Source organism: Lontra canadensis, unplaced genomic scaffold, assembly GCF_010015895.1.
Source record: "Lontra canadensis isolate GAN:19392208 unplaced genomic scaffold, GSC_riverotter_1.0 scaffold179, whole genome shotgun sequence".
NCBI classification, from domain to species: Eukaryota; Metazoa; Chordata; class Mammalia; order Carnivora; family Mustelidae; genus Lontra; species Lontra canadensis.
This window is the reverse complement of record NW_022631173.1, coordinates 2,274,646-2,294,916: the sequence shown is the minus strand read 5'-3', so window position 1 is coordinate 2,294,916 and position 20,271 is coordinate 2,274,646. Positions and strand designations below refer to the sequence as shown.

Below are 20,271 nucleotides of genomic sequence, written 5' to 3'. Positions count from 1 at the left end.
ACCTCTTACAGAGAGGGCGACCCCTCCCTGCCTCACAGACTAACTTTTATAGAGCAAAGGCCATGTGGTTGGGCCGGGCCACACACAGGTGGCCAATGAGATTGTAACCACAGAGAAAGCTGCACAGTCATGCTAGGTCACACATAAGTGACCAATTGAATTACAATTTACCCTATAGTAGACATTTGAACTAGCCTATCACCTTGGTGAGAATTGGCGCCCAAAAGGCGGGGCCCACACTCCTTGGTAGCTAGGGAGACAGTATGTGCGCTTTACTGATTGGATGTCTCCACCTGACCCCACTCATCCCTGCATTCGGGCTGTTATCTCTACCTGACCTGACCCACCCTTGTTTTTGGGCTTTGTTACCTGGGACTGGTTTCCCCGGACTTGCTTTTAAATAAGTTCCCCTGGGGGAGAGGCAGGGTCAATGTAAGTTTTACTGCATAAACAACAAAATGCCTGTTCAACCGAGGTGGGGCCGCTCTGGCTAAATAGGCCCTTACATTAAATTTTAGAACATATAGTATTTATGATGTTTGTGAGAGGTCAAGATGTGTCTTACTTATATTTGCCCAGTGCCACTCACAATAACTAGTTCACAGTAGGTATCCAGTGTTTTTGCTAACGAGTACACAGATAAATGAATGACCTTGCAAACTCTTTAGAGGAAGGGAGAAAAAAATCTTATTTTTGTTAGCCATGGATAACCCAAAAGGTATATAATTCATATGCGAATCAAGAGCCAGCCTTTATCACTTCTTGGAGCTCAAAATGTTTTGTGCTTAAAATAAAAAAAAAATTCAGATGCTGAAGAGGTTAGCAAAATGAAAACATTTTAAGAGGAAGGGGGCGGACGGTGCCTGGTTGGCTCAGTCGGTAGAGCATGCAACTCTTGATCTCGGGGTTGTAAGTTTGAGCCCCATGTTGGGTGTAGAGATTACTTAAAAATCTTCAAAAAAAAAAAAAAAGGAGGAGAAATTTAAATCAACAAGATAAGTCCTACATGCTCCTTACTGCAGAGGAAGATGTGAATAGGTGCTAGACCCTCCAACTTTCATAAGCACTGAAAGAGACTCATAAAAATAGTTAAATTTACTGCATCAGGATCTCCAAAGACTGACATGAGGAAACTAAATTTAACATGATTATGATCAGTCAGGATTTGGAACCACTGAACTGGAACATAACCAAAAGTTTCACCAGCGGGACACCTGGGTGGCTCAGTGGGTTAAGCATCTACCTTCTGTTCAGGTGATGATCCCGGGTCCTGGGATGGAGCCCCACATGGGCCCACCTGCTCCGAGGGAAGCCTGCTTCTCCTTCTAGCTGCTGCTCCCCCTGCTTGTGTGCTCACATCCTCTCTCTCTCTCTGACAAATAAATAAATGAAATTGTAAGAATAAAAAAATGTTTCACCAGCTTTTGACCTGGATGCTATACTGTCATCCATATTCCACTGTTGAGATGAATATTAGGTATGCCTCTGATATTCTACTCCTGAATCCTATACCTAAGGAAAAGTTATTTCCAAATCATGATAATTTCTAATTATTTGTAGTAAGTAGATCACTGAATTCTTTAAAACTCACAGAACTTCTTACTAGAGCTGTTAACAGTTACAAGTTGGGTAATTTAATTTCCTCTGCTGTTCAAGGTAACAGAGGTCTGTTAATAAGCAGATGAATTGGCCGATGGGAGGAGCAGATTAGGGAGCAGGAAAAGCACGTATTTGCAGATATTCACAAACATATAAACAAAGCTGAATGAGGGACAATAAGCCTCCTCCAAAAATACAAATGAATCAAATATTATCTCTTAAAGCCTGATATTAAATCCAATACCTAAGGAAAACCAAACAATATTGGGGAAAAGGTCTATAGGATATTTATGAGAAAATATTAATATCTGGGTTTAAATCCTAATTCAGCCACTTACACTCCGACTGTGGACTACAAGAGATGCTTAACCCAAACCTGAGTCTTCTCATTTGTCAAAAATGGGCATTATCATCCCCGCCCTACCTAATTCATAAACGTGTTATGGGGAGTTATAATTTCTATAAAAATGTGTGAAAACGATAACAGGCTACGTAAAATACAAGCTATTACTTATCGTAAAAGTTTAGTGAAAATAGTTTTCCAAGGCTTTGAATGTTTGGTAGATAAAAATTTACTGAAGTCAAATGTTCCTTATTTTCATTTTCCCCACACAAACGCTTGAAAATACTTCCTAATTCAAAAGCTGGCATCTTTTTTCTCATTTGGCAAAAACAACCTCCCCCACCTCCCGCCGGCCCCGAGGGTTTCCAGTGGAACTGAAATGAGTTTGACTGTTTTTGTTTAAGATTATCAACAAAAACCTCTCCAAATTATGCAGTTTCTATGCCAAAACACATTCTTTATGCAGCACAGTTTTAGGAATATATCACATGTGAACAACTGCTGGGCCACAAAGAACAGGATAGCATATTTTTTCTATCGTTTAGGAAAATGTGAAATATTTTTAACATGTCCTTGTCCAGTGCTAGATTTCAATATAAATTTTTATAGCAGCATATTATTAAAAACAGGGAGAGGGAACTCTACTAAGTAATGTTTCAGAAAACATGTTTCAGATGACTCCCACAGTTAGCTACATCATCATCATCATAGTAAATATCATTTACAGAGCCCTTACAAGGTGCTAGGCATGTTTCAAGCCCTTTATATTTGTTAACTCATTTAATCTTCATAGTGACCCCATGAGACTGGTAATGTTATCTTCACTTACAGATGAGAAAACTAAGATGTAAAGAAATATGTTTATTTTTCTAAGGTAACACAGTATTAGGTGATGGAAGTGAAAAGGGAATCTAGCAGTGGGATTCCAGAGCCTGTGTATCTAACCACCAGACTATTTTTCTGGACAGTGAGTAATTCATAGGCAGTAAGGTCAATAGCTAAAATAGTCATTAGCCAGCAATTTCCAAATTTATTTAAATATATTTAAAATTTTACTTTGTTTTTATCTTGGGTTCAGATCTCTAAAGGAAACCTTTGTAATTAAAAATTTTTTAGAATTTACCTGGTAAACCTAAGATTGGTCTTCTTAAGAAAAGGTACATGTCTATGTGTATGTGTGCATGTGTGTGTGCATACATATACCTCTCTGACTGGTATCTAAATGTGTCTTCTCAAAAAGGTATTTGCTCAATCACATTCATTATAATTTTCAAGAGCTACAGAAATGTTCATCTGGCTACTTCTGTTGAATTAGGGTAACTTACTCTAAGTTCTACTTCTAACATCCCCCAAGTTAAAAAATATATATGTGGTTAATTTATAAAACATATCTGTGCTAAATCTAAAACAAATAAAGGACAAAATAAACCTCCTAGGATCAAAACTGGTTTTATGGGACATACACTCAAACTAAATTTATTTTTATTTCAAAAATAATATCTTCACAAGTAAGAGAAGCCACATACAGAGTGGAAGTGGGCAATATTGTCAGAGACTGAGGTCATGTGTTTAGTTTCACTTGTAAAAGCTACATAAAACCTTTACCAAAAGGCACACTTGTATACAAGGTTAACAGGATTTTAAAAAATAGAAATAATGATGCTAAGGCAGCTGTGTATGCTTGGGTGGATTTATGCATACAATGATGAAACTAATGACAGGGAAAGGGAACTAAATCATTTTAAGCATTTTGTCAAGTACAATGCTAGTCACGTTGCATCATTTACCTACAATATTTGCATCATTTACCTAATGTATTCTTCATAATAACCATCCTAGATAGGTATCATTCCCATTTTATTAATGATAAAAATAAGGTTCAATATGTCCAGATAGCACCACAGTACAGAATTCAAACCCAGGTATATGTGGCTCTTTCCGTGTGCTGTACAACCTGCCTAAATTAAATAACTAGCAAATCTGAAAGTTATACCAAAAATCTGAGTAACATGTGGTTTCATTTCTTAAAATAATTTTGAATATTTTTACATTTATTCACATAGCTCATATTCCACTTTTTGCTCTCCAATCAGATCAAGATTTTTCAAAATACTACTTTTATATTGGTTTGGAATTTCACTTATTATAGTTACCTTTATTGATCACCATGCATTGTATGAGGTGCTCTACATGCATTAACTCTTTAAATTGTCATAACAACTGGGGGCACATGACTGGCTCAGTCAGTAGAGCATGCGACTTGATCTGGGGGTTGTGATTTTGAGCCCCACTTAGGCATGGAGATTACTTAAAAAAAATGGTTTTTTAAAAAAATAAATGTCATAACTCTATGAAAATATCTTCCATTTTACAAGTGAGAATACAAGTTCAGAGAGGTTAAGTAACACAGAGGTGACAAAATCAGAGAAAGAAATCTGAGGTTTGTTCAGCTTTAAAACCAATAGCATTGCTATTGTGCTAGATGGAATATTTTTGAAATTGCAAATTCATTTTCCCAGATCATTTTCAAAAAGCAATTATGATAGCACGTCATATATGTCAAAGAATGTCCACACTTATTTTTCCTATTTAATTTTAACACTTCTCTGAATAATGGAGGGCAATATTTATTATCTCACAGGTGGAAAAAAAAAATGAGGTTCAGAAAAGTTGTGGAGGAAGTATTTTTTCTACTATGCAATGTTGCTCTCAGTCTCCTGGAAGAACTTTCTGAAAAGCCATATATATATATATATATATATATATATATATATATATATATGTAAATCCTTCCTTTGTTTGCATAGATCACTAATTTTACTAAAAAACACACAAAACTCCAGTGAATAATGTGTCTCATTGTTAAAAGTCTCTAATAGAATACACTTATTCTCAATTTTATTACATATGTTCAAAGACATTTAAGGTTTCCTCTCACCTTATTTCTGGATTATATCATACACTAAACATCTTTAAACTAATGCAACAGAAATACAGTGATGCTCATGACAGTTTTTGACTTTAAGCCTATCTTTTTTCTGATATTAATATAGCCACCTATGCTCTATTTTTTTTAGTATTTGCTTGGAATACCATTTTTCCATTCCTTCACTTTTAGCCTGAGTGTGTCCTTAAATATAAAGAAATATAAAGTGGGTCTCTTGTAGATAGCATATAGTTGGGTTTGTATTATCCATTCAGCCACTCTATGTCTTTTGATTGAAGAGTTTAATCCATTTACATTTAAGGTAATTACTGATAGGAAAGGACTTACTTTGACATTTTGGTATTGTAGTTCTTTTGTTCCTTTATTCCTCTGTTGTCTTCCTTTGTGTTTTACTGATTTTTGGTAGGGATATGCTTTATTCCTTTCTCTTTTTATTTTGTGTATCTTCTGTATGTTGTGTGTGTGTGTATGTGCGCATTTTTTTTTTTTTTGGCTACCATGTGACTTGTTAAAGTGATTTACAAATTTATCACTATGCCCATGAAAATCTTTTTTTTTTTTTTTAAGATTTTTTATTTTTTTATTTGACAGAGAGAGATCACAAGTAGGCAGAGAGGCAGGCAGAGAGAGAGAGGAAGGGAAGCAAGCTCCCTGCTGAGCAGAGAGCCCGACATGGGGCTTGATCCCAGGACCCCGGGATCATGACCTGAGCAGAAGGCAGAGGCTTAACCCACTGAGCCACCCAGGCGCCCCAATGCCCATGAAAATCTTAATGGCACTTTTTTTTTTTTTTAAAAAAAACAGAAATAGAATAACATAACAATCATAAAATTCATACGGAACCTTTAGACCCAGAATAGCTGAAGTGATCTAGGAAAGAACGAAGAAGCTGGAGGCATCATACTTCCTGATTTCAAACTGAATTACAAAGCTACAGTAATTAAAATAGTATGACACGGATATAAAGAAAGACAATAGCAATGAGACAGAGTCCAGACATAAAGCAACATATATATAGTCAACTGATCTTGGCACGAAGGTGCCAAGAACACACAATGGGAAAGGACAGTTTCTTCAATAAGTGGTGCTGAGAAAACTGAGCATCCATATGCAAAAATGAAGGAAGTTCCAAACTTATACCATACATACAAAAAAGGTGGATCAAAGATTTAAACCTAAGACCTGAAACTATAAAATTCCTAATAGAAAACAGGGAAAAAGCTTCTTGACATTGATCTTGGCAATGATTTCTTAGGTAAGACACCAAAAGCAAAGGAAACAAAAGTAAAAAAAAACAAATGGAACCATTTCAAATTAAAAAAATTGTCTGCATGGAAAAGGAAACAATCAACAGAATGAAAAAGACAACCTATGGAATGGGAGGAAATATCGGCAAACCAGATATCTGATAATATCTTTGTTAGTAATAACAAAGTTTTAGTTCTCGAAGATGAGTAAGTCCTAGAGAACTACTGTACGGCATGGTGTCTATACTTAACACATAAAGAAAGGGACACAAGGAGACTGGAATGTGTTGAACATGACTATTACCTTGATTGTGTTGACAGTATCATAGGTGTTTGCATATGTCCAAACTTAACAAACTGTACATATTAAATAGATACAGTTCTTTGTATATCAATTATACATCAATAAAACTATTTTAAAAAAGAGAAATGTTAGTGATGCTTGAATGTGTAGTTACTCAAAGAGGGTAACTAGTGCTCCACAGAAAACACATTGTCTTTTTACCTGGAACTATCCCATACATCATTTCTGGTTACCATGAAATTTCAGGTTAAAATAAATCTTCAGTGATGTTCCTTTCATATACTTCCACCAACTTCTACCTTAGCTTATGAAATGATCTCTTTATTCACTATTAGTGTTTGGATGTTGGAAATTTGCCCAAGGTTTTACTACATTAATGTTAATTAAATTGGGGTCGTAATCTATAGCAGTTTTCTGAAGAACTAGCCCCACCATTTAAAAATGTTAACTGTAACAAGCTGAGTTTTTGTAACCACTTACTTGTTGAGAGGAAGAATTGGGTTTAGATTCAAATCTGAGCTTTACCATATACTGACTGTATTTATCACTAGCCAATCATAGCAGTTTGATCCTTGGTTATTTGGTCTATAAAACTGAGATTACTTATACGTACCCTAGCTCACAGGGCTGTTGGGAAGATCAAATAATATAACATATGTATATCATCAAGTACAGATGGTGTCCTTACATAAGTATGACTTTAATTCCCTTGTTTTAAGAACTTTAAAGATGATGCTTAGATGGGGATGAAAATTAAAAAAAAAAAACAAAAAATTACCCTCACCAACTCCCCCCCCAATATGCTGCAAACATTCATATAGTACAAATTAGAGCATAATGCATTCTCTTCCATCAGGTTCATTTACTTGACGTAGCATAACTTGAATGCAACATACTAAGGTTCAAGATATTAGTTTAAAAAAACTATTTCATTGAGACAGTTTTGCTTAAATATTCATTTAAGTGCCTTAATGTACCAACTCTTAATCTAGAGAGCCACAGTTTCTAGATTGAGTACCTTAGTTACATCTGAAGGTTGGAAGATGGAAGTTATTCAATCCTTCAGTCAAAAATGTGCCTCTTCGTGAATGATAAAACATAAGACATTGGGAAAGAACATTTAATGCTCTTCTTGGGAACCATGGAATTTGCATTTCATAGAAGGGATTTAATTAAACTCCATTGGAATAGAAGGTGCTGGAAACAATTGCAGACAATTGCTTGCTTTTGTTACTGCCTAACTCTGTACTTATCACCCCTTGCAGCAGCTGAGTAGGACCTGGCCCTCAGCACCTGAATGCTGTACATTTCAGTTGCTTAGTCAAGTAACAGCCAAACAAAAAGACAGGCCATTGTATGATTTATTTTTTCTTAATTTGAGGGTACTTTTTTGAAAAATAGATTGCACTACATAAACACTAACTCTCTCAACTGATGAACCATTTCTTTCTTCTTGAGGACTATGGTTCAACTAGGATTTTTCTCTTTTAGCTACCGGTATGTATAAACTAGCTGAAAGCAAGTCCTATCAGGTCGTCTTATTCCTTCTGTCCAGATAGCTGGGCTTTGTATCATTTTTAGTGGCCCTTCATGTATTTTTTCTTTCATGCAGTCATTCAACAAACCTTGTACAACTACTCTGTGCTACAGATAAAAAAGTAAACAGGGGGGCGCCTGGGTGGCTCAGTGGGTTAAAGCCTCTGCCTTTGGCTCAGATCATGATCCCAGGGTCCTGGGATCGAGCCCCACATCAGGCTCTCTGCTCAGCAGGGAACCTACTTCCCATTCTCTCTCTGCCTGCCTCTCTGCCTACTTGTGATCTCTGTCAAATAAATAAAATCTTAAAAAAAAAAAAGAAGAAAAGTAAACAGGGCCCTAGACCAGTAGAAAAAGACATACAAGAAAGGCATTTGTAATTCAGTTTAAGTGCTATAATAAAAACTATGCTCAGATTGTGGTGCTGGAAACACAAAGACGAGGAAATACTCCTAAGCTAGAAAAGCCTACATAAAGCATAATAAGACTAAAAATAAGGAAATCCTTGGACACTATATTAGCATTGTCTGATCCTCCATCAATAGTCAAAATGAGTTCCTTGAGTTCAAGAGTCCTGATTTATTTTACTAACTCATGTTCAGTACTTTTGTGGAGGTGATCTATAGAAATATAGCAAAACGTACTTTCTTGAATCTCTTATACACAACACACATTTTCCCCTCAAAAGTAGAGTTATTTTTAGTAAAGAGAATAAGGACTTAACTAATATTAACCTGTAAAGAACAAGGTAAGTGTGGCAGTATATATGCTCATATCTGTTCTGTGTTGGGTTATTACCTTCCTACTTTAATAAAAGTCCTAGTGATTTTTCTAAGGCCTATGCTATCCAGACCATCTAGTAGAATACCAGCTAATTTCAGTTATCATTAGTTACTAATTCCTGAAGTATATGACACCTTTAAGAATTAATCAGGACTTCCTTTTCATCTTTATAGCATTTCTATCATTGATTACAGTACTTCTCTCAATATAATAAGTAAATAAATGTCAGTATCCCCCCATGAACTCAGGTCAGGAACTATGTTTTTGTTTATCTTTGGACACTGAGTCAGTGCTGTGCAGATTGCCTGGAACAGAGAAGACCTCTGATAATATTTGTTGAATGGATGAATATTCACCAGTTCTGGTTGTCTAAGTAATTTTATATTACCCAACTAAATGTGTCACTCAGAGATAAATAACATAGTAACTCATAACAAAAAATTGGGTTTCCTCTTTTACCTCTTCATTTTGTACATGAATTTCTAGCTATTTCCCTAATTATAATAGAAATATAATTCCATTATTATTCCTAATTTCTAAAAGAGTGGCCCTCTAACATGCTAGCCACCGGAGCCTCCCCAATAAGCAAAACATGCAATTGCTTGAGGTTCCTTCTGTCAGGGCACCTATAATGGTCATGTACCAATTAGGACAAGAACAGCAGACAGCTTTCATTTGTTTTTCTCTCACTTCATTATTTTATCTGATTTCAAAATCCATTCTCTACTTCTGAATTCTCCTAAGTTCTAGATCTTTAATTTTTAACTGATTACTAAATATTTCCTTCTATCCCAGTTCTCCCCTCATAAAACCTGATCAATATTTAGTTTATTCCATCTTGGTTTCCTTTCCTCAAAAATCATTCCCATCTTTCAATGTCCAGCTCAAAGGTCACCTCTTCCAGTGCTGCTCCAGGCCTATCATTCTCTTTGCCCTTCTTTTATTGCACTCAACACGTCCTCCCAAAGGTCTTGCATCCCTGTGGACAATCTCTAGTGACAGCACGTGGAGTTTCCTGAACAACCATGCTCTCCCCCATTTTTATGCTTCTGCAAGTTCTATATCAAGCTAGAATGCCTTGTGTCCCCATTCTTGCATTATATCCCCATTCTTGTAGTCTTCCACTGTAGAGGTTACCAACCACTGTAAATGTTGGAATACAGTGTTGTCTTTTTCAGCAGACTCTTCACACGTGTGGGTATGCACACACACACGCATGTGTAAAAACTGATACACTCTACAACTAACACAGTGCTCAGTAAACATGTGATGAATGGGTGGATGATGCTTAAATGTGTAACAAGCCCAAGATCCTAAGGTAAAATTAGGAAAACACAAAAATTGTGAAATAGTGGAGTCGCTTTGGAACACAGTTTGGTGTTTCCATATGACTCAGCAATTCCACTTCTAGGTTTACACTTGAGAGAAATGAAAAGATATGTTCTCACAAAAACTCATGCACAAATATCATGCCAGTGCTCTTCATAATATCCCCAAAGTGGGAATAATACAAATGCTCATCATCTGAGGGTTGTGCACCCACATTATGACTGTTACTTAATCACCAAAGGAATAAAGTACTGATGTGCATTACAACCCAGATGAACCATGAAAACATTACGCTACACAAAAGGTCACATATGGTATGAGTCCATTTATATGAAATGCCAGAACAGGCACAGAGACAGAAAGCAGATTACTGGTTGCCAGGAGGGGAGGACAGAAGGGAATGGAGAGTGTTGTTGATGGGTTCAGGATTTCTTTCTGGAGTCATCAAAACTTTTATAATTAGCTAGTGGTTATAGCCGCACAACTCTGTGAATATACTAAAAACCATGCAGATGTATACTTTTAAAGGGTAAACCTTATAGTATGAGTTATATCTCAATAAAGCTACTATTGGAAAATGAACACAAGGAGGATGCTCTATCTGCTCCAGATTTTTAATCAGGGTATTAATCTTTGAAGTTACAATACAACTCTGCAGCCTAGAACTTATTTATCTTCCATGTTAATCAATTACATAATTATAGCAATGTTGGAACATTAAAAGCCCCTTCTAAATTAACCCCTTCATCACCTTATAGATAAGAAAACTTAGCTCCAAGAAGGATAAATGACTTGAACAAGATTGTACAGCTAATAGTGGGACCATGAAGACTTCACTCTTTGTCAAATCACACATCTTTTTCTAAGTTGAATTGACATCTTTCTTCCTGGAATTCCCAGGGCTTTTTTCTTTTTATTTAAAGGACAAAAATACTTTAAAAGGAAGAGTAAGATCAATTTATCTTTCATATTAAATCCAATGACTATTACTAGATTATAAGAAATATTTTTAAAAGGCTAAGGAAATAACTGCATCGTTCTGCTTCTTACAATGAGAAAAGACAACTATTAGTATTTAAAGGTTTTACTCCTAAAAAATAATTTAACATAAGAATTCATAGTAATAGTTAGGGAGAGCAACAAAGACCACTCCTTCCCTCAGGAAATGGAAAGAGATACTTAGCTAAGACACTAGATATATCTGGAAATTTTCATCTGATCCTTCAGAGAGAAATCAAATGTAGTCCACAGGAGAATATCTTTCAGAATATCATATTCTTAAGTTCCCTTTGATGGCAGAAATAGGTGTAATAGCTAACTTTTGATGTAGTTATTCACTTGGGAGATTTTCTATGACAGTGAAATTTTCTTTGAAGTTTGTATTTGTTCTTTTCACCAAGCAGGACCTTTTAAATGGAAGAATTTTTCATTTGTTTCCACATGTAAAACAAAAACAAAATCAAAACATACTACGTTTCACTGATGATATTTTTTGTTAAAAAAAAAAAAAAGTATTAGTCATTGTTGACCTTCAAAAGCTCATTGTACAAAATGCCATCCTACAACTTACAGCCAGGGGGTAACTCCGTGATTGCGTAGTGTACTACTTCCCTGACAGTGTCTACGTGAACCTGAGGACGGCATACTTGAAAGGGAGTGTGGGGAGCTGAGGGGGTGGGATGGGTGGGGAAGGATCGCCATAATGACAAATACTGCTACACGCTCACTTAGGAGATTCTGGGCTAATTCAAAAAATATTTAATGAGCACTAATTATGTGTCAGACTCCAGACCAGATGCTAGAGTGAAAGAGGGTTATGCCAGGATATTTTAGTGCCTCCAACAGGCCAGTGTTTACTCTATCAGCCATACATGCTAGTTTGCCCAGACAGCTCTGTCTGGAATGGCTGTTCCAGTATCGATAGCACTGCCTTTCACTCCTGCCTTCCTACTTATGACTCTTTAAGTCGGGGAGTGTGAAACCCGTGCAGAGAGTCTCCTCAGCTTATACGACTAATGAAACACCTGTATCTACATGCCCACAGCCATCTCTTAGACTAGAAGTCCACGGAACGGTTCAGGAAATGCTGATCCGCTTCATTCTCTTCATTTGATAGCTGAGGAGAGTTGGGCCCAGAGAATTAAAGAGACTCAGCAGGAGAATGGCAGGATGGAACTAAAGCCTAGGCCTCCTGGCCCCTTTCTCTGGAGCGCTTTCCCATACATCCCTAATTGCCATGCCAGAACACTCTAAACATGAATTTTAAAAATCCTATTATTATATAACAAATATTACTTACTTTCTCCTAATACAAAACACATCACTCAATTTTACATGTTAATTTCAACTTAAATGGAGTTCAGTTTTTTCTTTTTTAAATCGTAACTGTAAAACTAACCATAGGGAGAATCAATGAGAGAACAGTACCTTGTAGTCAACTCTTCGAGCTTGTCAGCCAAGTTTACTTATTTGCTATTCTCTACTTTCCCTCCACTTACTCTGATAAATACGAGGTGGCCAATTTCTTCATATCTTCAAAGACTCACTGGCCTCACAGGGGTGGATAAGGCAGGTAGAGAGGAGCTAATTTTATCAACTACTGGATTTTCCAGTACAAAGCATTCCGTATAATATTTTACTCCCCTTTATGGTTTTTAAAGTGTCCTTTAGGTAAAGATACTACTTTCCTGGGTCACTTGGTACCTATGAAAACTCTAAAGAGTTTTAAATACAATATAATCCCTTTATTCTTTCTGAGTTTCTACGTGCTAACAAAAGCTATTTTCTGAGTCTGGTTGCACCAGGAGATAGGACCTTAAAAGAAAATCATGCAAAGAACTCTATTTTTAAAAATCAGTTATTCACATTTTGGGTCACACATGGCCACTGCTATTTCTAGCTGACCGTATTGTAGGTAACTTAGTTCTTTTAAAGAAGAGGAAGTGGATGATTATATAAACTTAAAAAAAAACCCTATTTCTTATTAGCTAAGAAGTACAAGGAGCCTTTTTTGGGGAGGAGAACTAAGTAGAAAATACTAGTAAAATCCGGGTTTTAAACTTAGGAAACTAATTTCTGTATAGTATATCTTTTTTGCTCATTACCAAGAAAAAGGAGTCCATATTAATCTTATACAAGATAAACAATCAAGCAGATGAAAAGAAAATCACAAGGTGATTAAGGCAGACCATTTCTAGAGAGAATCTATTCTGGGATTTGTAGATGGAGATATGAGCTATATGTGGCAGAACATCCTTCTCATAATCAGATTGGAAGCTGTGATTATGGTGCAGAGCTTTGACTTTTAGAACAGAGCACTCTCGTCTGTGATTAAAAATAAAAGGACTGCCTGTGATAATTTACCATTTGAAGCAATAAACTTATTCACATCTAACTATTCAGAACCACCTCTTTAAAAAAAAAAGAATACAGATATTGATCACATCAAACATTTTCATTGAGAAGTTGACACGGACACCCATACAGTTTATCATGGATGGTCTCAGAAGCTTTCCTGTGTATGAGAAACAGAACTACAGGCCTTTTTGTACAAATTCCTGTATATCTTGTCCATGCTGTTCTCAAAGATGGGTCGGTGGGATTTTCCTTTATAAGAGGCTGCCCTGTTAGACCAGTATTCACCATCATCCAAATGGAGAGTGCCACGTGGCTGCTGAAATGAGCTATAAAAAAGGATATAAAATATTAAAACTGGTGAAACTCAATGAGAGGTAATATTATATAATTCAAATATTTACTGAGTACTTTATGTGTGATACTCTGGGCTGCGAGAAATAAAAGACAATAAGGTCTGTGCCTTCAAAGAGTGACCCTACTTGTATGAAACTATTACAAAACACTAAAGTGAAAATTGTGCTCGAGAGAGTTACGAAGAATTCTGAGAAGAGAGATTCGTGTGATGTGGTGAAAGCAGGGTGCAGACGCTGTGGGAAGGCCAGTCATGAGAGCTCCCGGCTTCCCCAGTCAGGCAGACCTGAAACTGGGTAACAGCTCCTTTATAAGCTGTGGACCCTGGGACAATTTATTTAATCATCCCAGGTCTCAGCTTCCTTTACTGTATCTTCTTCAGTGTTGTTTAAAAATCAAAGACAAGGGGCGCCTAGGTGGCTCAGTCGGTTAAGCAGCTGCCTTTGGCTCAGGTCATGATCCCAGGGTCCTGGGATAGAGCCCTGCATCGGGCTGCCCACTCAGCAGGAAGACTGCTTCTCCCTCTCCCACTCCCCCTGCTTGTGTTTCCTCTCTTGCTCTCTCTCTCTGTGTCAAATAAATAAATAAAATCTTTAAAAAAAAATCAAAGATAATGTGTAAAATGTATAGTATAGTGCTGACTCTGCACACAGACGTTATTAACCACAAGGCACTAAACAACTAGGTACTCCATATTTACCTAAAAATCTGAGGACACTCTGAAGTTGGTAGCTGTGGAAACTGAGGCTCAGTCAAGGGACTTGCCTACGGCCACCCAGCTAGTGACTGGCAGAACAGAAAGAGATACCACATCTGTGGTCTTGAGGCCCCTTCCACTACGGCACACTGCTATTGTCCTCAAGGAGGAGCAGGAAATTAGCCTGAATATGAACAACTTCTAGAAAATGGAAAACAAGGCCAAAAAGTGTATTTGAAGTGACAGGGATCCAATTTTGAGGATCTTGAAGAAAAAAGAGGAATAGATAGGAAGCTATGAAATAGACCAGGACTAAGTTGATTATAATGGTAATAAGAAAAGGCAACTCCTTTTGAAAGTTTGATAGTACTTTTAAAAACATACCAAAGTTACAAGTTTACTATCATAAATACTAAGTTCTGGGCTTAACATATCATTTGCCAGAAACAGAATGTTGACTTTTTCAAGGACTGAGTTATTTTTTTAAATAAATAATTGAGGGGGCGCCTGGTGGCTCAGTGGGTTAAAGCCTCTGCCTTTGGCTCAGGTCATGATCCCAGGGTCCTGGGATCGAGCCCCGCATCAGGCTCTCTGCTCCGCAGGGAGCCTGCTTCCTCCTCTCTCCCCCTGCCTGCCTCTCTGCCTGCTTGTGATCTCTGTCAAATAATAAATAAATAATTGACTGCAAGAAATTAATTACTTGTTATAGGTAAGACTCTCAGGCATGATAGAGATTATGAAGTTTGTACCATATAAAACTGTATGTTCTGGTTATTAAATGCCACAAATATTTTATTCATGCATTTGGAATCTCACTTCCAACAAACAATTTCTTCCTTGACTTATCAGTCCAATGATGTTACCTCTATTGTCAATTGTGAAACAGGAACTCTCAGGGCTGTGTATCTGTAAGAAGAATTTGCTATTTGATCTGAAGTCAATCTAACATCTGAACACAATAAAAGACACCATGAAAAAAGGCATGGAGTAGTTTGGGTTATCATTCTTGGAGCCTGACATGGTGGTCCATGAGGACGTGAAGTCATGAGAACATTTATACACTCATTTTGGAAGAGTTTGGCATGACCCAATAAGGTTGAATATGCAGTTTCAAGCCAGTAATCCCACTCCTGGGTAACCAAGTAAAATTCTCGCACTTGTGTACCAGGAGACATGTACAGACATGTTCATAACAACACTCTGCAAAAAAGCTAAGGACTGGAAGCTACCTAAATATCCATTTGGATTAGATCAGATATGCATAAAACGGGTATGTGCCTATAATGATATAATATGCAGCAGGGAAAATTAATGATCTATAGCCACATGCATCAATGTAGGTGAAACTGAAAAACAAATGGAGTGAAAAAGAAAACAAATTCTAAACAATACACAGTTATTCTTACATTTATATAAAGTCTAAAACAAGGAAAATTAAACAACTTATTGCTGAAGGATAGATTCATGTGTGGTATAACTACAAAGAAAAAACAATAGAAAAGCTGTAACAACAGCTATCTCTATGGAAAGAGGTGAAATTGGCTAGGAGCATAAGGTGGTTTTAGAGGTACGGCTAATGTTCTATGAAGCTGAATGGTGAGTAAAGGGTATTCATTTATCATATTATCACTATTATTATTACTTAGGATACACAAACCTTAAATATATTCCCCTATTACAAGTAATATAGGTGATATGTTTTTAAAAATTCACTTCTGTGAACCATGACAATAGGTGTCTCTACTTCCTGATGGCCTTGCTAAAATGAAATTTTACCTCATATTTTTTAGTTATATTTACTAGATCCTATCATACTTTCTTCACACTTGGGTGCTGCCTCTTTCACACTGGAAAATTTTGAAAATGATAGAGTCTCTGGGATAACAAAGGTGTTTTAAAACATGACTATCATTCTTCTATCTTGTCCATTCAGTTAAGGAGGGATAATTAAGACAATTTCTAATAATGTCAGTATAATATTTAAAATTGTTCAAAGGGCCTTAGCCAAGTCTTAGTGTTCTTGCTTTGATATAGTTACATTTCTTTCATTAGCTTTGCTGAAGAAATAGTCTAGCCACTGAATATAATTTCTGATTTCATAGATATTTTTTCACCAAGCTTCACTCCTGTTGTCATTTTTTTTTAATCAAATGATCAAATCAAAAAACTGTTTGAATCAAATGATAGGGAAATCACACACCCACAAATGTATTAACAGAAACATCTTTTGTGCCTCTGCAACCATATCTACCAGCCCAGGCATTTGCCTGTGTTCCCTCATACTACTTTAGGAATCCCACAGTGTTGCGTTTTGCTTGGTTGGTTGTTTTTATTTGTTGTATTGTTTTGCAATAAGTCATGAACTAATTAAAATTTCACAAAACACAGGTTTGTCCTTATCTCTTTTTCCACAATCATTGACTTTACTACATGCTGATGGCCAGCTAACAATGTTCTTTTTTGAATTTTATGTTTTGTTTAGTTGCCAGGCTAGTTCTACTATGATAAACTACTGAACAGAAGTCTGAATTTCTAACATACACCTCTACCCCATACTCTGGCTGCTAACCTTAAAAAACATTGTGTAGATTTCTTCTGAGATTATAAACCAAATTACCACCTCTATCATCAATTACTATAATTAATGTTACCTGGCACAGGTTTGCTACGGCTTTGGTTCCATCAGACAATACATTTTTTTTTCATGTCTCAAAGCTGCCTTAAAGTATCAGCTCCGTGGGTTGCAATGAATAAATAAAATTCAGAAAGCTTTTTAGAAGCAAATATAAACCTGATAAGGTTCTGTAAAGAAGAGCTAAAGTGGCCAAAATATACATCCTGGTGCTTTTAGAGCTCGTAAAATTTGGCAGTGAGTTTTTGCTATTTAAAATTGTAAAGTTCTTCAGTTTAATAAAGAATATTGTAATTCTCTGGAGAGAATTTAGGAATTAGTTCAGCCTGGAAATCTGAATTTCAAAACAGATGTGAACACAGAACAGGTCCTAATATGGTCCACAGATAGGTGCAGTATCATAATCCTAAAAGAGTATCATAATCCTAAAAATGATATTTACTTCCAGACATGAAAGCACTAAATCTCTGATGAACTGTGAACATATTGAGTCAATTCTGATTTTCATTACTGAATATACTAGTAAGTTTAATATGTGTAAGTGACTCTAAAAAGCTTTATTATAGTAATAGGCTTTTAAAAATTATAGTTCTCTATTTTACCAAGAGTGTCTTCAGCATTCATTCATTCAAAGCATTTTAGTGAATTCCTACTAAATTCTACAAAATACTGGATCAGTACTACATACTATCAAATGGTTACTTTCAAAATGGGGATAATATTTTATTAATGTGGTACATTTTGTTTTAACTTACTCTTGCTACTTAAGTAGGGAGCCCTGTATTTAATTATGATAATGCTATTAAGAAAAAAAAAAGAGAAAAAAGAACAGACCAGGATAATATCCAAGAACTGCACAGCTTCAATTCCTAGGTATTGATAAGGCCTAGCATATATGCAAAGAAGAGAAAGGTCTTTGGAAAGTTTAGCATGAACTAGGAGACAAGGGACATTACTAATTTTTTGCTTCGAAAAGAATGAAGTCACTTGAAACCCTGATGTTTCCTACATCAGGGTTTCCTATGTCAAATGAAGGCCAAGCATATACTACTCTATACATAGTCTTCAGACAAAATATCTCAAAATACCTCAATACTCATTGAAAAGAAGGTCAGAAGGTACGATGGATATGCTACCCCCAAAATATTAATTCAAAGAAATAATTAAAAGGCCATGAGGATTACAAAATTGGCAACTGGCCATTTGTACTAAAAAAAAAAAAATCAGAGCTGAAAGTGACTTTAAAGATGACATTCTACATTTCAAAATTGTGATTGAAGAGTCAATATGATTAAAGATGTTTATATGATAAACGAGATAAGATCTTTTCCATAATCCCCAACAAAGGTTCCTATCAAGCAAAACTTTGATTCACAAAACACGGAGTATTTTTAAGGATGTGATGTATGTGTAGAGGCGCTGGAATGGATGGACATATAGGTGGGTGGATGTATAGATGGATGAATGGATGAAAGTAGGAATGGAAGTACTCAAAAGTCTTGGGGTTTAGAATATGTAACAGGAAGAGGATATATTACGGTCTATTAAAATCTGAGAAGTATTTTGTATTTTTAAAGATACCATATAAAGGTGAAATGTCATTAAAGACATAAATTATAGCAGTAGTTCTCAAACTATAACATGCATCAGGTCATCTGGAAGGCCTATTACCACTAAGATTGTTGAGTCTCGCTTCCAGAGTTACTGAGGTAGAGTCCACGAATTTGGATCTCTAAAAATACCAGGGTGATGCTGATGTCACTGGTCTAGGAACTATCATTAGAAAGCACTGAATTAGAGACTTTTCTATTTTCTTTTCTTTTCTTTTTTTTTTTTAAGATTTTATTTATTTATTTGACAGAGGGATAGAGAGAGAGCACAAGTAGGCAGAGCAGCAGGCAGAGGGAGAGGGAGAAGCAGGCTCTTCGCTGAGCAGGGAGCCCGACACAGGGCTCCATCCCAGGACTCTGGGATCATGACCTGAGCCAAAGGCAGCCATTTAACTGACTGAGCTACCCAGGTCCCCCGAGACTTTGTTTTCTATAGGAACAAAAAAGTTTAGGGAAAGAAATTTCATCTTGCCATTTATCTTCTTTTATCATTAGTAGAAACTATATAGTAAACTGTAAAAGAAGTATATTCAGAGAAATTTACTGAAGACTGGTTACTTATAGGTCTTTTTTCCCCCTCTTCCATGACTAAGAATGTGTAGAAATGAACCACTGACAACAAATAAAGTCTAAGAGCTTTCATTGTTATTAATTCCTTTCTTGATTCCTTATCTAAACATGTTATTAAATACCACAATCAAAATATAAGTTTACTTAAATGATGGAATTTTAGCAATGTAACTGATCATTATTAATAAAGAACCTAATTTTAATAGTGGAACAATTTTTTGAAATTGAACTATTACATGTCAAAGACTTTGATGGACTGTCAAAAACAAAGATAAGTAAAACATCTGTGCCTTCAAGAAGAGCTCACATTTAATAGAAGACAAGATAGACACATAATAAAATAGTTACTATGAGAAAAATGTTGCCACTTCAAATGAAATACATGAGAGGAAGTGGCAGGATAGAGGAGAAAATGCCTAACAGTCTATTGAGGTCATGAAAGGATCTCACAAGAGGGAAAAACCTGACCTTAGTCCTAGAGAATAAGTAGGTGTTCATTACATAAACAAGAAGACAGAAGTTATTCCGGGCATCGTATTACAAGAGAATCAAGGCATGAGACAGTTTGGAGTATCATAAAATACCAGGTACATCTGAAGAGGTAAGAATAAAGTCAGATTTAACTGTTAGAAGTCAAATAATTTTATCTTGGAGTGAATAAGCCTACAATGGGAGGACACAGAAGGGATTTCTACTGAGTGGGCGACTGAATCAAGATTACTCTAAAATCTCCTTAGTCTCAAGCATTATTTTTAGTAATATGTATATAGGGGACAAGTGTTCTTTATTTAAACACAAAAAAATAGTATTTTAAACTGATATTTTAAGTCCTCCATCCAGTTTCATGAATGCAGGGTAAACCCATAAAGACCATCTCATTTATTTTTATTATTCTTTTCTGACTTCCCTCCCATACTTGGAGTAAAGAGAACTACACATAAAACTGATTTAATGAAGAGCACAGCT

General features: G+C 36.0%; 1 protein-coding gene across 3 annotated transcripts in view; it reads right to left on the bottom strand.

Moving 5' to 3' along the window:
* Positions 1-12,386: 12,386 nt before the first annotated feature.
* SPATA6 (spermatogenesis associated 6) overlaps positions 12,387-20,271 on the bottom strand; it is a 133,551-nt gene continuing 125,666 nt past the window's right edge. The window contains exon 11 of one of the 3 annotated variants that reach the window (XM_032846650.1): positions 12,387-13,771. In XM_032846650.1, the coding sequence (XP_032702541.1) occupies positions 13,591-13,771 (181 nt within the window). In that variant the 3' untranslated portion in view covers positions 12,387-13,590. The remainder of the gene's footprint in view (positions 13,772-20,271) is intronic. The other 2 variants (XM_032846647.1, XM_032846648.1) reach the window with 2 other exon arrangements.